The 13,974-nt window shown below is 57.2% G+C and overlaps 2 protein-coding genes across 2 annotated transcripts; both read right to left on the reverse strand.

The window, feature by feature from the left end:
• Positions 1–10,754: 10,754 nt before the first annotated feature.
• CGGC5_v002954 (uncharacterized protein) lies at positions 10,755–12,015 on the reverse strand (the record flags this gene model as incomplete). The annotated part of the gene is made up of 2 exons (XM_032031872.1): positions 10,755–11,262; positions 11,348–12,015. The coding sequence occupies 2 exons, from the start codon at positions 12,013–12,015 to the stop codon at positions 10,755–10,757; spliced, it is 1,176 nt and encodes a 391-aa protein (XP_031888800.1).
• Positions 12,016–12,589: 574 nt separating this feature from the next.
• On the reverse strand, positions 12,590–13,125 carry CGGC5_v002955 (uncharacterized protein; the record flags this gene model as incomplete). The annotated part of the gene is made up of 2 exons (XM_032031873.1): positions 12,590–12,933; positions 13,011–13,125. 2 exons carry the CDS (start codon positions 13,123–13,125, stop codon positions 12,590–12,592), a joined length of 459 nt encoding a protein of 152 aa, XP_031888823.1.
• Between the last annotated feature and the right edge of the window lie 849 nt (positions 13,126–13,974).

Below are 13,974 nucleotides of genomic sequence, written 5' to 3' on the forward strand. Positions count from 1 at the left end.
ACCCCCAAAAGACGGAATTGTGACGATTGAACAACACCCAGAAAGCACCAAGAACAACCCGCCCTGTCTCGCTCCCTCTCCGCCACTAAGATCGGCGAGAGAGACTAAGAGAGAAAAAGAGTGGGATGGAAGAGAGCAGCAGGGCAGGGGGGATGGGGGCCACACACACACACACAAGACAGGGACAGGGCCGTGGGCAGGGGACAGGCCAGCAGCTGGGTGCTGTCCTGGCCGACACCAGGACTGGAAAAGGGCAAGCCAAGAACGAGGTGACAGGGTGACAAGGGCCCCGGTCCAACGTTGCATGCGCCCGGGGCAGCTCTTGGTGGGTGGTGGTGTCTGTCTGGCTCCGTTTCTCTGGTCTCTGTGTCTCTGTCTTCTGTCTTCTGTCTGGCTGATGAGTCTCAGTCTCTCTTCGCGCTCTCTCCGTCTCTCTGTGTCTATGTCTCTGTCTCTGCGTGTGTGTGTCTGTCTCTCACTCGCTGTCCCGCACTAGCATGCAAAAAAAAAAAAACGTGTGCTCTGCCTCTCCGCCTCCATTGGTCGTCTGCCGCCGTAGCCTTCTCTCGCCCAGTCCACATCTCCATCATCGTGGCCCTTGAAGTCGGATCATTGGGCGTGGAGTCTTCTCTCTCTCTGCCTCCACTCCAACCGTCAGTCTGCGGCGCTGCGGCCGGCTGTCGTCGTCGCCTTGCTGGCGTACTCTCACCACTTGCCTGACAACGGGAATGGAATCGCACACCACACACACATACACACCATGCGAGACACCACCTCACATCCCATCCCAGCCTCGCCGCGCACCTGTGTCCCCGTTCCCAGCCAACATGCTTTCACTAGAACAGGACACAATCTGCACGTAAACGCCCGTCAGGGCCCGAGCTTCCGGACGGGCCGTTCTTCAGAGACTGATGGAACTCACTGCCTCTGCTTCTCCTGAACCAAGCAACTAACAACAGCCGCCATCATCATCATCCATCATCCATCATCTCCCCCCTTTTGCCGAAACGCAAGCATAATGCAAAAAATTCAAGATTCAAACCTGCCTCTCATCTCGATCGATCGTGATATAATCCACCGAGGAAATCCCACACACCGTCGCACTCCCGTGCCGCCGTAGCGTCAGCCACCAAAGGAACCAAGCCAAGTTCACCAGCCGTTCAACACGACGTAGACGCGAAACCAGGAACCGAACCGAACCAAACCAAACCACCACACCAACAAACCCCATTAAAAAAATAAACCCACGCGGGACGCCGTGACAATCAACACGCTACCAGGCCAATCACCGCCCTCCGCCCACACCCGTTGATGTAATGCCCCCCCTCCTCCCTTCTCCAGGCGTGCTCTAGCAGGCTCTAGCAGGCGTTGACAGTTGCCGCTCGCGCCGTCTACTGACAATGGCAAGGTCTCCGGCGCGTACACGAACACACACAAAGAAGCCGATCAGTCAGTGATCTTCCCAACCCGGTTGGATGTACGGGACACAATGATCTCCAGGGCCTTTTTTTCTGCCCTTTTTCATCATCGATATCCAGTTTCTTTCCCGCCTTGCGCCGTGCCTGTCCCTGGCCCTGCCTGTACTCCGTGACCCCCTTCCTTGCACCACCCCGTCTCCGTCGCTGGTCCCTGTTTCTGGTCGTCCTGTTCCTAGCCTTTACCTCATCCATCCTCCCGTCTTTCCCTGTTTTGGGGGCCGTGAGATCGGATCGGTGATGCCTTTTTGTCTGTTACCGGTTTTTTTGCGATGGCCGCCCTTTGAATCCTCCTGCAGACAATCCCCCTTGTCTCGCGTGGGCCATTGTATGTATGTATGTATGTATGGTATTTCCCCGGCAGGCAAAACGCAAGGGGACAATGCGATCGACATGTCCTTTCTTGTTGGTCCTCGTTGCTCTCACCGAGTCGTGACTGCCGAGCGCGCAGCCAGCATCGCGTCAACCCAACAGGGAACCGTCATGTTGCCACGCATACCGAGCATCAACAGAGGGGGTAGGCAGCTTCGTCGCAATGTCGAAATGTGATGTAAGATGCGCGGCAATCGTCCGGCTTCTCCCCGGCGGACGCTGAGTGCTGGCTGGTCTGATGTGACAGATGACAACTGTCCGTCGTCCCTCACCTCAGATCATCCATCTCTGACGCGGGGGTTATTGTTACCACGAATGGTCCTGCGCATGACCTTTTTTCTTGTTTCCTCCCTCGGTGTGTGTAATGCCCCTTCTCGGTTGGTCTCTGGTAGAGAAAAGATGTTGGGGGCCAGCGAAGCCTCGGTCGACTTCTCTGGGCATGACACAGGAAAACGCATCAACGGCTGCAGAATCTCATGTTTGCGACCTCCCCCCTTCCCATCAAACCCCCCCTAGTCCGTGGTTTGCATGTACTGTGGGGAAGATACAGAGAGAGAGAGGCACAGTTGGAAATGCAAAAGTGACTGCAGCATCAGCAACACGCGCCCCAAACATGTGTATCTATGTATGCTACAGTATGTACGCAGCCTCGCAGTGCAGCGCCAATGCATGCCAATATCCAATATCACAATCCCCCATCACACAAGCCCAAAATCCCCACCGCCGTCTCAACATTGCCGTCTTTCGACATCCAAAACGGCATGATAGCCATCCCCCATCGAACATCACGGTGAAGAAATCCGTCCAGCGGCCGCCTGACATGGATCCCGATCCCATCCAGAGCCTCAGCCCATCTCTACATGTCCGGCCGTCTCGCCTTACGTGCATGCACTCCACAGCTAAACACCAGACACGGGATAGTGTCCGCCGGGGTCACGATATGCAAGGCAGGCAAAAAGCGCCTCCGTAAAAAAAATAAAATCCCACAAAAAAACATAATCCCGTTTCCGAAGTCCGCCTCCGCTGGCGTTTATCACTTTCGCCTCGCCCACGACCGTCCGTCTCCATTCCTTCCATCTCCATGACCCCACAGGAACACTTTTTCCCTTTCCCAGGTCCAAGGTGGGGGAAGGATGCGTTTTCCGGTGAGAGTTCGCAACACTACCCCTGGCCAACATCGCAGCTTTCGAGGGTGTTCATATGGAGACGGGCCGAAGGGGCTGATCTTGGGAGGCGATATCAGAAAGCTCCTTGGAAGAGAAACACCAAAAGAAAAAAAAAAGTTGCCTCCAAGACTAAATCCCCGCCACGGCTCAACCGCCAAGAGCCCCACGCCCCGGCCGTCCTCCGAGTTCAAGCCTCTTGGCCCTCCGGACAAGACCTCTGCGGCCTTATTCCCACACTAAACCTCCCCATCGCCTTCCGGACCAGACATCACCGTCCTGTTTGCGGTGCAGCGTCCAATATCCTGCCGTTCAACACATGATATCAGCACATGATATCAACGCCAGCGATCTCTGACGTGTGTCGTCTGTATCCAAGGAATCATCCCAATATCACGCCGCCGTTAAGAACCGTCCCACCCAGCCCTGTGGCTCCAGCAAAGCGTCGACCGTTCCAAGGTTTTTGCTGCCCTTCCCCCTTCCGCCCCCCGTTACCCAGACCTCCGGACGTGGCGGCCCCGCGCTGGAGCATTGAATCCAAAGGCGAATGACATCCGTGGTTTTGCCCCCCATCCCTCGCCCTTCTCTCGGCCGGTTCGCTTAGATGGCAGACATCCATCACCAAGAGGCGGCGTCAGCATTCCTTTGCGCTGCCCCCGGCCGGTAGGCGACCCGAGAGACATGGTTCAGCCAACCTGTGCGTACCGTGCTGTGAGCTGTGATGTGATGTGATGCTTGTAGTCCCCCTCCCCCCCCCCGCGTTGCACGTCGGTACACGCATCTCTGGTCCGTTCGTTCGCTTGTTCGTGCCAGATGGTCTCCCTTCCCGCTCGACAGCACTTCAATTACACGGGAACAACGGAAGGGAACTCGAAACGTCGATACTTCGTGCGACGGGCCCGAGATGATGTGCTTCCCCCCTTCATGCGCCAAAAGATTACCTCCAGATGCTTGGAATGGAGAGACATGAAGTCGAGACAAGGGCAGAAACTTGGCTTTTTTGGCGTCCTGCTTCTTTACAGCTCCCTTCTCAGTCAACGCCGCTTCGTCTATATTGCGGTGACATCCGGAGTCTTGCTCAGAATAGTCTAGTAAGAAAAGGTACGAATAGGTGAGGTCAGATAAGGCGACCTGGGTCGGCGTTACATGTAAGGCACACCAACACAGCGACACAAAGCCAAACACCAACGCTCCTCTACAACATTGTGCCTATCGTCTGTCAACCCGCCCGAGATCGTACCAAACCGTGAGTGACCCCGTGATATCCGCATCGCCGCCCAAGTGCGCCCGCCCGCCTGGTCAACCTGCAAACTATCAACCAGACATCGTCCAAACCGCTGCTCCGTGCCCCCAATCTGCCAAACACCCCTTCACACTTCCCAAACCCGTTTCGCAGTGACAAACCCGTCAGACGACGCCCGTCCTGAAGCAGCCCTGAATCCTCATCCATCCATCCATCCCCCGTCCGTCCGTCCTCTCCGATCCCGCCAGTACGTGCGCACCCAAGCAGGTTTTTTTTTTTTTCCGCCCATGTAGTAGTAGTAGTAGTAGTAGCACAGCAGACTCCGTTTCACAGACGCCCGCCAGCCGCAGAAGCCCGTGATGATCCGGCACGGTTTTGGTACGCAGCTGGGCCGCCTTGCCTTGGTGTCCGTTTTGCTACACTGCATCGTGCGGCTGCGACCCGATCAGACACTTGTGCGCCTGAGAAAAGCCCGCGCTTCCTTGCCTCCCGCAGACGCCTTGCTTGCTCTTCCGTCTGGGAACGGACCATGGCGTTTTTTTTCCCCCTTCTCGCTGCAAGCAAGCACACAGAGCTGGCGGCGAATCTGGGGAAGAGACGGCAAAGAAAGAAAGAAAGAAAGAAAGCGGCTGGTCGCTTCTTGCGTCGACGATCCATGCGGGCTCTTGACGGCAAGCTGCAGCCGCTGTTCTGCGATCTCGGGTTGTAAGCCACGAAAGCTGAGCTGTGCCTGCAATGGAACGGAGAGCTAGCTAGCTCAGGTAGCTGAGTCAAACATGCCTCCATCGTGGAGGCTACCCTTGAGCTGAAGCAGGTAAGACTCCGTGGGTTGAGGCGAAACATCCCCCATGGTTTTCACGCGCGCGGAAAGAAAACCCGTAACAAAACGCCATTGAATTTCATCACCCGTTTGAGGACAAGCCACGATAACTCAAAACGACGCCTACCCCAGCCCGCATTCCCATCCAAACCTTCCCCTCATCCACCGAGGTAGCTACATGCCGGAAAGGGTACCGTATCCAATCCCAGGGTTGCAGCACCACCTGCCCAGTCGACCTTATTTGCAGTCGACGACGTCTTACTGGTCCGCGGAGACAGAGAGAATCTTTGCCCACGCAGGGTGGCAGGAAGATGCGATAGGACAGGGCGCTGCATCGTCGTCGTCCCGCGCTAGCGAACTGGGCATTCTTGGGGTTGCATGCCTTTTCGTCCTTCGCAGCTTGGCAGGTCGCCGGCATCGACGACGACGAACAAAGAAGACGAGAGCTACATGAGCTAGGAGAGCTACAGCTCTGTCCCTACCCCAAGCTTCCAAGCTCCTCCGTTTGATGTGGCTAACCCGACGCCAGGTGGACTCGGCGCCGTGTCTATCGAATGTCCGGCGCCCGAGCAATCTCGCAGCGCGGCGTTCCGGAGAACCATCGAATCTGCCAATTTCCATTTTCTCCTCCATCACGTCATTGATTCAATGGCGATGGACTTCATCTCAGCCTGACGGGTCAATCCCGTAGACGACACCACGTCGAGCGCCCGCCACGACAGCAGACCTGTATGCTGTCGACTTACAGCAGCGCGGTGTAAGTACCTACCCCGACGTCGCATTCGCCCCCTTCCCCGAGGAAAAGCCTTCGTGCTCCTCCTGCTGCGAGATGCTGCCACGAGGCCCGAGGGCTGAAGAGGCTGCAGCATGTCTCGGCGCGGCAACAAATCCCCAGAGGCCAGCTACCCAAGCACGCACGACGTTGCGATAGAGGCGGTCCAATCGTTCCATGTGGCTCGCTCGTCATCCCAGCTGGTCAAGGATGGGCGCCCTTATTGCTCCGATGGCACTTCGACGGGGGGAGCTTTTCCAAGAACAGGTTTGCGCGCGCGGGGGGGGGGTTTGGCGGCGGCGTTTGGATTGGCAGCATTGAAGGCACGATGTAAGAGCACAGAGTTTGCCCGTCAGACCGCTTGTCGAGCTGAGAGACAGAAGGAAAGCCAAGTCTAGACCTGAAGTCTAAGTCGGCAGATTCAGACTATCCCATGTTTTCCCGTCTCTTCTCGCCGGAGCTTGCGCAAGGCATGGAAGAAAAGACCGCACGAATGCAGCTGCTGATGTCCAACCTCCATCCTCATCGTCCCCCGCGCGGTCGAGCTAAGGATGTACACTAGCAGCAGCATGTCCAAGTGCCGGGCAAAAGCCCGCCAAGATGCGGATTACATGATTGTCAGGCTCAATCGCGGCGTTGTCGCTGCAGTAATCAATATATTCTTCCAGAAAGAGAGTTTCCAGCCTGCTGGCGCCTCCCTTTTTGCAGTCTGTACCCGGTCTGCTTGCAGCTTGGGAACAATCCTTCCCATCTGGAGTACATACGGCTAGGCAGGTTAGCTACATGGCGGCGTTGCGGCGTGGAAGAAAAAGGCCACCAAATCAGATCATGCGTAGAAGCACCCCAGAGAAGCACGTTGGCGGGGTCGGTTCCATCATGTACGTTTTCTCTGCTCCATCAGAATGATCCCAGTCGGCCGTCACATCCCCATCATGAAGGGGAGGAAGAAACATGGCGGGGCCTTGGCGGCCAAACTCTCAGTCAGCTGTGTCTCTCTGCCTTTCACTTCCATGGCGCGTCGCAGGACCTCCTCCGGATGCGACTTTACCTCACGATGCGACCAGGCCGATCTCATGCAGAAAAGCACTCAATCACTCACCTCAACTCAACGAACCCCGCCCCGGCACCGCAATTGCGGTATCCATATCGTGAAAGGAAACGGTAAAGGCAGAAGGTGGTAAGCGGCACGTCATGGCATCGTCAAGGCGGGCTATAATGCCACCTCGTTATCGCCCTGTTGCCCTGTTCCATGTCCAAGAGAGAAGAGACCCCGGACCTGGAAAAAGCTGGCTCACCTTGTTGGACTCTATAACATGCGCGATATAGACAAGCAGCGCAGCGCGAAGAGCAAAAAAGGCCAAGCTTCCAGCGGCGCGGCAAAAACGAAAGCAACAAAGCCTGCTGCTGCCCTCTCGGCGCCAACCGACCGCCCGTCACCGTATTCGCTCCTCCGTCGCATCTCCGTGCGGCGCGAGCGAGGCCACAATTGGAATTTCTGGTTATCTCAAATCCGCCTCGCAGGGATTACCGCTCCCCCGCACTCGGCTCATCACTCGCTGTCGCGGATACATTGCGCAAGCCATCGTGAGATTTGAGCAGAGGTGCCGTGGAGTTTCTTTGGAAATCGTATGTATGTATGCCGTACGGACACATTGTACGTAAGCTCCTGATGTTGGATGACGAGACCCGAGTCAAGCCCGCGTCGCCCGCACTCTATCTCGCGTCTGTCGAGAAATTGTCGCAATGTCCAACGGCCCATCCGGTACGAGGGCGCCAAATTGTCCCTCCCCCCTTCAAACTAGAGACTTGTTCCTGGTCTTCCGCACCAGCGATCCAGATCCGCGACTTTGACAGCACCACCGCCACAACTCTGTCTGTTCGTCTTCTGGCCAGCCACCTGGGTAGAATGAGAGCGTGTGCGTGTTGGACATACTACCCCATAACCCGGCGCGAAGGCACGGCGGCTCTCAGTCTCTGCGACGGTGGGCGCTTGGGAAGACGGGTTTCGACTACAGATCTGTCAGACAATGCGAACGGGTCGATCACTTCGCATTGCGCCAGCCTTGTCCTTTTTCTTTAGTTAGACCAAAGGAGTTCGCTGCAGAACCCGCACACTCATTTTGACGCATTCCGTGCGGGAACCCCCTCCCTCTTCCCTTCTCTCGATTCGCCCCTGCGAAACAGCTCTGGGCCGTGCCATGTCAGTGTCAGAGGAAAACCACCAAGACTAGGGGTTTTCTTTCCGCAGGGGCCGCGAGCGAGAACCTCTTCGCCTCTGCCAACCCCGGAGCTGGCGTCTCCTTCTCCGGCGAGGAAGCTCTCCATGTAGGTCGCTTACTCGCCGACTCGCCGACCCCATCACCCTCGTGAACATCCCGGGTCGAAAGAAACATGGCGGCGATAGGACCGCCGCCGCGCCGGTAGCTTTCTACTACTACCCTGTTCGTATTACCATGGGGAGATCCAGCATCTCGGACCCGGACGTCGCTAGTGCGATGCGGTTTAGCCACGCCCGCCCATCCTCGCGTGGGAGAAGTGGGCAAAACTGCTTCCGCATCCGGCAGCTTCTCTACGCTTCTCACTTACACAAAACCAACCTAACCCAGCCAGCCCCCTCACCTCCCCCGGTAGACGAGAGGGCTCATGTGAGCTAGTGGCCGACAAGGTATGCTTAACTCGAGGTGAGTGAGACCAGGAGCATGGGCCAAGTGGTGTGGTATGCGACGGAATGTAGTTGAATGTAGAGTAGCCCCCAACAGAGGCGAGTCGTAGTCATGGCCATGCATCACCGAAAAGCCTGCTTTTTGCAGTGAAGATGTTCTCGATCCTCGGCGGCCCTATCTCATTGTAGATAAGGCGATGGCGAGGTACCATCGGGCCCCGACATGAAGCGCGGTCGAGGATGGGCTCGGCCTGTGCCAGCGTTACATCTGTCAAAGCACGCACGCAACTTTGACCCCACTTGGGCCCCAGAAAACTGCGAATAGCTTCGCTTCCTGTTTCTTCGCAATGTTTCCTCGTTGAAGCGCGCAAGCAAGCCTGCTGCACCCAACACAAAAACACCGCAAAAGCCTTGGTCTTCTTCGGCACCGTCCCGATTCGGGTCGACTAGGCCACGAACGATGCCTGCACACCGCCCGAAACAACCCATCACCCGCAGCAGAGGCTAACCCCGATTTCCCCCCTTCGCTATTCCGGAACATGGGAAAACTTGGTTTCTGGAGGTGCAAAGACTAAGAAAGTCGGCAGATGGACATGGGACTTTCGAGGGCCTTCTAATGCAAGCTCCAAAACCGGCACCGCCCCTCCGTCTGGCGGTGCGAAGCTAGAGAATTAAAGAGACGTACGATATGCAGCGCTAGAAAGACCGTAACAAGACCATCTCCCGGGCCCCCGGCAGAGCCTCTCTTTCGCAAACTCCCGGGACTCGCGCGAAATAACGAGCAGAACCGCCGATGAGCTATCTAGATTCCGATCTCGTCACCCATATCGTGTCCCACTCCGGCGACACCTGGGGCCCTCCGGGTTGGGGGATCCGCTCTGCTGGGCGTGGTCGTGCATGGAGCCCCCGTTTTCTCGTCCCCTCCTCTCTCGGCCGTGAGCCGAACAAGTCAAGCTTCGCTGTTCCCCGGCATGCTTGAGGCAGTTTTGAGTCGGGTGTATCTTTTCGAAAAGTGACGATGGATCATGGAATAGTTTAGAATGAGACACGGAGAGTAGAAAATGGCACGATGCTTGCAGCGTGGAGGTGACAGCGGGGATTATTCAGGTCCCGTCGAAAGTGGCCCCATCTGGTCCCGTTTCGGCCGGGCTTCAGACTCGGCGGGCGTTTGTGGGCTCTCTGGAAGGGAACCTCCGGAAGCCCCTTGTTCATCACATATCCTTTGAGTTGGGCTCCGGCGGCCGGGGCCCATTCATTCTTGGTGAGTTGCCAGCCTACCAATCTATCAATTGATTGCTTTTACGTCGATCCGGACGTTGTCTTCATGATTGCTTCAATTTACCAGAAAGCCGTCATCTCCGGAGGAATTACTCCTAAACACCCATGCCCCGGACTGTAATAGAAGACACAATGTTTAGACTTTGGGCCGCGGTATCCGGTAGCAACATGACTCTCGCATGATGAGCACGACACAACGCATTCCCGCCGGCTTCCGTTGTCACGACATTACGGATACCGGAACAAGAAACCACAATCAACTGAACCACAAGCCAAGAAAGGATGATTGAGACTCGTGAACAGTCATCCGGTGGGCGCGCGCGCCCGAGTAATTCCCCGCCGTTACTTTACATGCTTTTCCAAGGTTCAGCCCACGCCAGCAGGGCGCAAATCGGAAGCTCCGCAGGCTGACGACGTATAGAAAGACCGAAGACGCACCGGAGCCGATGCGGCGATGCGGCACCTCGATGGCCCAGCGACGGCATACGTGGTTGATGTTAAGCTTACGTGCAGTGCAGCCTTGGAAGCTTGACGGACAGACACTCATGCCAGGCACAGCAAAGCTTCCTCCCGTGACTTTCGCTCTCTCCGCCGCCACGCGAGAAAGGCGTCTGAAAATCGTGCCATGTCAAATACATGTTTGCCGAAGGTGGTGTGCAGCCGTCCAACCGGGATCCCTCCGCCGGCTGTGAGCGTGCGCAGGATTTCATGATGGTGGGAGATCTCAGAGGCTTCGTGACAGGATCATCGCAGTCAGCAAGGTTGGCAAGTGAACAGGTCCATTGGCTCCAGACCCTCCAGATTCTAGGCCCTTCGCGCGCTTCGCCCCGGCATCAACGGGTGCCCCGTCGTCCCATCACAACCTTGAAGCAAAGCTCTCCCAACCTATCGGGCCCGATATCACATGCCCCTCACATGCTCTTCTTAGTTACCCGCCCGGGTTCTAGACTCATCCAACCCCCGTAGGCTTCACGTCCGTAGCCGTCTCACCCCGAAACACTTCGCCTCCTCCTCCGCCGCCTCCGCGAGTGTGGTGCCCCGCGAGGGAGCCAGCGGGATCTGCTCCAGATCGCTCAGCCACGCGGCCCCCACCACCCGGTCCCGGTGCCCGTCCGGCGGGAGGCTGACGGCGGTTTTGTGGGTCAGCGCCTCCGGAATCCGGCGGAGGACGTTGGACGTCACGGAGAGCCACTGCCGCTCGTAGAAGACGTCGCTGTCTAGCCAGAGGTGCACCGACTTGAGGTCTGGCGTGTCGAGTAGGCGGAGGATCTTGCTCCAGGATTCGACCCATTGCTCAAAGGTCCTGCCTTCGTAGATGTGCCGCCGGAAGGAGAGGTTGATGCGGCGGAAGGGATGGGCGGGGCTCCGGTGCCGTGTCCCGAAGAGGTTTCGAGCTCTGATGATGTCTGTGGCGAGGGCGATGTCGGTTATTGTGAATGTGAGGGATTTGTAGATCGAGGCCGCGCATTCGTGATACCTGTTCGAACTAGTTAGTCACTGAAGCATGTTGGATGGCTGCCATCATCGAGATACGATGGAGGTCTGGGCCATGGATCACTTACATCCGCTTGCACGTTAACATCATCGGCAGGAAAGCAGTCCAGGTGTCGACCTTGACGCAACGACACCCCTTCGCGATATCTTTCCATATCTCGTTCTCTTCTCTGGCCTCCTCGCACTTCCAGTGATCGCACCATGTCGACATCTCCCGCTTGTACCACAGAGGGACCGTTCCCCGGGCATCCGGTACCATCCACATTGACTCCCAGGGCTCACCACCCTCTTGCTTCTCTTCCGGGTCTCCGGGTCGGTGGAGCAAGCAGCGGGTGTGAGCATACCCGGCCTCAGTGCGTATGATGTGCTGGCCCATCCCGGCATCGCGCCAGAGCTCCTGGTAGACCATCTCCCGTATCTCCCTGGGAAGCTTCCCAAACAACTCGCTTTGAATCTGACCATGTTCAGGCGCTTGTACGTCCTGCGCTCGTTTGCCGTCGATCCAGAAGTCCCCGAAAGAAGCGTCGCAGACGGTAGGCGAAGCAAGCGTGAACCAGGAATCACTCCCAGCGACGAGCCTCGGCTGCTCTCTGGCCCTCCAAACCCCAGTGTCAACCGAACCACGGCCCTTCTTGCCAGGATCCGTCCTGCCCGTCAGTTTCCGTACCAAACGAACCGTCTTCCTGGTCAAGGTCCGCAAGCCGAGCCGACCGGCCCGTTCTCTTTCGTCACTCATCTCGGTAAAAAAACAACAGTCCAGGTCGCCAACAAATCAACGCAGACACCAGACAGCGAACACACCGCGCGCACGCCAGACAGGAAAACAGGTGCGAAAGAAAAAGAAGGGAAATCAAACGACTCTTAAAAGCGAAGCGGGCTCGCGGCGCGCCCGTGCCAGCCCAGCAAACGCAACAGGAACAGGGCATCGCATCCGCCCAACCAGAATTGCGGGCAGGCAAACGGCGAAGACAGCGATCGACCCACGCGCACAGCAGGTAGAAACCCCCTTTCGACCGGGGCATGGGGAGAGAGGTAGGTCCAACAAACAATTCGGACCGCGGACGCCACATCCGAATCTGGGCTTGATGTTTGCTTCCCCAGACGAAACGCGCTCGCGGTTGTCACCATGTTAGGATCCGCAAATAAGGGGGATTTGATAAAAATCATTTCATGTGACTGAGCGGGTATTATCGTGACTAAAAGATGCTATTTGACAGTCCTGACAGATGAAACAAACGCCTGCTTTCCCCTAATTCCAACCTCAACTGTCATACTGCGAGTTACTTGCGGCATGGCGAAGTCGAGCTGGTTTACTTCTGCTCCTGCTTCTTGCCGCCGCCAAAGAGGCCGCCGACGTAGCTGCCAGCGCCCTTGACGCCGTCGGTAGCCGTGCCGGCGACGGTCTTGCTGCCGTCGGCGATGCCACCGGCGGCGGTGTTGACGGCGCTGGAGCCCGGGACGGAGGTCGGGACGTAGCCGCCCTCGTCGTCCTTGCCTTGGCGCTCGGCGCGGTTGATGCCCTCCTTGGAGGCGAGGTCGCCGACGGGCTGGAGGAGGCCGCCTTGGCCGACCTGGCCGGCTGCGAGGTTGTGGACGCCGTCTTGGAGGGTGTCGACCTGTTCGACGCCGGTCACCTTGGTCTTGCCGAGGGTGTCTGGAAGTTGACAAGTTAGCGATGTGCCACTACGGTTTGTTTCTAAGAAGAACGGGGTGACATAGAACGCTACTTACCCTTTGTAGTGTAGCTAGCCTTGTTGTCCTTGGTAAACCATCGCAGGTAGAAGTCCTCGAGCCAAGGGACCCATCTCTCGTACTGCTGGTTGTACGTCTGCTTTGCCCACTCCATGTTGTCTGGACTTTGATATTGAGATTCGGTGGAAATGTAATATTATTCGTTTATGAATTTCAACTGAGTATCGACTAAGTCTAGAATGGATCAACAAGATGAACACCTCAAATGGACGAGGAACCACGGAAGAGCTCTGGCCTGATATAAACCCCTCTCTCCGGCGCACACACTTCGTCAGAGTCGTCACTCGCCATCCCTCCTCGCCAACGCGTGCGTGCGTGCGTGTGGCTGATGATGCCCGTGGATACGTCATAACGGCCGTGATGGAGGCTTCGCTCCGGGATGCCATAGGCTGGCCGCGCAGCCAGGCAACCGGGGAGGATCCCAGTCGAGACTCAGAGCTGACCCCTGCACAGACATCATCGGTGCGGTGACATCAAATCCTGGAAGTTGGCAGCCACATCAAAGACCTCTCTCACGCCACGCATGGTGGTTCCAGAGTCCAATAATGACCAAAATGTGATCTTGAGAGTCTGGGATGTCGCTTGGAAATTTGCAAGGCTTGGCTATCCACTGGTGGATATGTGGCTACTGGCCAAAAGATAACCGTCGGGCTTGGGTTGATGCGACCAAGGCTGCGAGTGATGCGCTTCGACACGTGGGATGAAGGGCGGGCGAAGGTGACACCCAAGAAGCTGGTCAGGATCTCGATTGCGGGTTGCGACGTCATCCCGCTGCCAAGGTGGGTCCGTGCTGGACGGGAAGTGGAGATTGGCGGGCGGCCTGTGACGGCCTGGTGGAGACCGGTACCGGCGCCGACGTTCTGGTTGCTGAAGGCCGGGACGGCCCCGGTTTTAGGGGAATACGGGGGGAAATCGGACGGGATTGTCTTGTGGCCTGTAGGCG

Source organism: Colletotrichum fructicola, assembly GCF_000319635.2.
Source record: "Colletotrichum fructicola Nara gc5 chromosome Unknown KSG_Nara_v1_contig02, whole genome shotgun sequence".
NCBI classification, from domain to species: Eukaryota; Fungi; Ascomycota; class Sordariomycetes; order Glomerellales; family Glomerellaceae; genus Colletotrichum; species Colletotrichum fructicola.